The sequence below is a fragment of the Chinchilla lanigera genome, unplaced genomic scaffold (genome assembly GCF_000276665.1).
Source record: "Chinchilla lanigera isolate Chin_1 unplaced genomic scaffold, ChiLan1.0 scaffold00053, whole genome shotgun sequence".
NCBI classification, from domain to species: Eukaryota; Metazoa; Chordata; class Mammalia; order Rodentia; family Chinchillidae; genus Chinchilla; species Chinchilla lanigera.
In genome coordinates, this window is record NW_004955454.1 from 3,357,820 (window position 1) to 3,359,516 (window position 1,697).

At 60.9% G+C, this 1,697-nt stretch overlaps 1 protein-coding gene across 5 annotated transcripts in view; it reads right to left on the reverse strand.

Moving 5' to 3' along the window:
* The window catches only part of Znf7 (zinc finger protein 7), a 12,191-nt gene extending 11,086 nt beyond the window's left edge, over positions 1-1,105 (reverse strand). For 2 of the 5 annotated variants that reach the window (XM_013520115.1, XM_013520113.1), the window contains exon 1: positions 582-683. In XM_013520115.1, the coding sequence (XP_013375569.1) occupies positions 582-651 (70 nt within the window). In that variant the 5' untranslated portion in view covers positions 652-683. The other 3 variants (XM_005395933.2, XM_013520114.1, XM_005395932.2) reach the window with 3 other exon arrangements.
* Between the last annotated feature and the right edge of the window lie 592 nt (positions 1,106-1,697).

Sequence of the window (1,697 nt, forward strand, 5' to 3'; positions counted from 1 at the left end):
ACAAAAAAAAAAAAAAAAAAAGGAACCACAGGCTGCAAAAAACAGCATCTGATCTGAGGCAGGAACCCTATTCCCAAGTACTAAACACATCCAGCTACAGCTGGTCTGTCACCAGGATGAGGTCAGCCAATGGATGCAATCCGATGAAGATCATCCACTTTAGCTGAACCAATGACCTCAGATCTTCTGTAGGCATCCCCTTCGGAGGTTGGAATGGGAAGCAACCAGCTTCCTTGGTAAATTTGTAATACAGACAGTAACTCCTCCGACTCCTGACACAGGGAAGCTGAACTGAGCACGACTGACCTCTGAAGAAAGATCCCATCCCGCGCCTGAGCAGCAAGAATGCAGCTGCCAGGGCTGGACCTTGAGTCCGTTGCAGAGAAGGGCAGGCCCGGGAGGCGGCCAGAATTCGAGATCAACTGCCTATCCCACCCAAGGCACCACCTTTTTTGCAATTGTCACCGATTCTAGCCCTTCCGGGGCAGAAAGTGAGAAGACAGGGGCCTAGAAAGTGATTATGTAGGGGAAAAGGGGAACCGGGGTAGCCCAAGCTTGGAAAATCCGCAGTTAGAGCTCGCCTTGCTCAGGCCCGAGACCCGAGCCCGCGGGCGGAGGAGCCGCAACCCTGGACCAGTCGATTCCTTCCATCCGCCGACGCTGGCCGGGGCGGCCGCTGCCCGACCAGGTCCTCCGCCTGGCGCTCACCGAGGCTCCGAGCCGCCCGCGCCATCTGCGCTCCCCGAAGTAGCGGCCACTGGCCACTCTGCCTGAGGGCGGGGAGCACAAGACCAAGCCCACCGAGCCGACTCACCCTCCCCGTGGCCGGCCCGAGGCCCGCCGGAGGTCCGCTGTGCGCGACGCCGCCGGAAACGGGCCTCGGACGCCCGCCCTGCCCCGCAGACTTCCGGCCGTCCTGGTCCACTCGGAGGCTCGGCCTTCTCAATGGTTCTCAGCCGCGTCTCCCGGGTTGGGGCGAAAATGCAGGAGCCAGAGCCCAAAGGAGACCCTGACGCGCGAAACGAGGGAGCCAGACCTGCAGCTCCGGGAGGGAGTGGGCCGGAGGCCAAGGAGGGCGGTCTGAGGCCCCGAGGTGGGCGTGACCGGCGGCAGTGGGCGTGACCGGCGGCAGTGGGCGTGGTCATCGCCAGTGGGCGTGGCCCGGCCCTGGCGCCCGGGCTGTGGATCCTGGACCCTGTTGTGGATGGTCGATTCTGCCTCACTCACTTCGCCTCCCGCAACTCTCCAGGAAACGCGGCTGGCCCCGCGGGCCCCGCGGCTTCGGGGAGCCTTCCCGATTCGGACCCTCTGAACGCCCCGTGTGGCTCCTGTCCTCAAAAGGTGCTGGCTCTCGGAAGGCTTAAAAACTAGACTCACACCTAGGGTTAACGATCAAATACCCAGGTTCCTGACAGCCGCTGACCTCTGGAGCAGTCAGCTCTCACCTTCCTCAGGGGGTCCCGGTGGAAAATAAACTACCTTCCTACCCCAGTGGCAGGGACCCTAGCACCCTTGCCCAGCGGTGCTGAGACCCCAGCAGCTCTCTGCCCAGGACTGGGAGCCCCACAGATCCTAATGTGATGGGGAAAAATAACTTACAACCTGTTCGATGTCAGATGTGCTGAGTGCATGCCTTGACATCGCAGAATGAATTTCGAGCACGAAGGAGGTTAGGAGTAGGAAAACTTTGAGTGAAA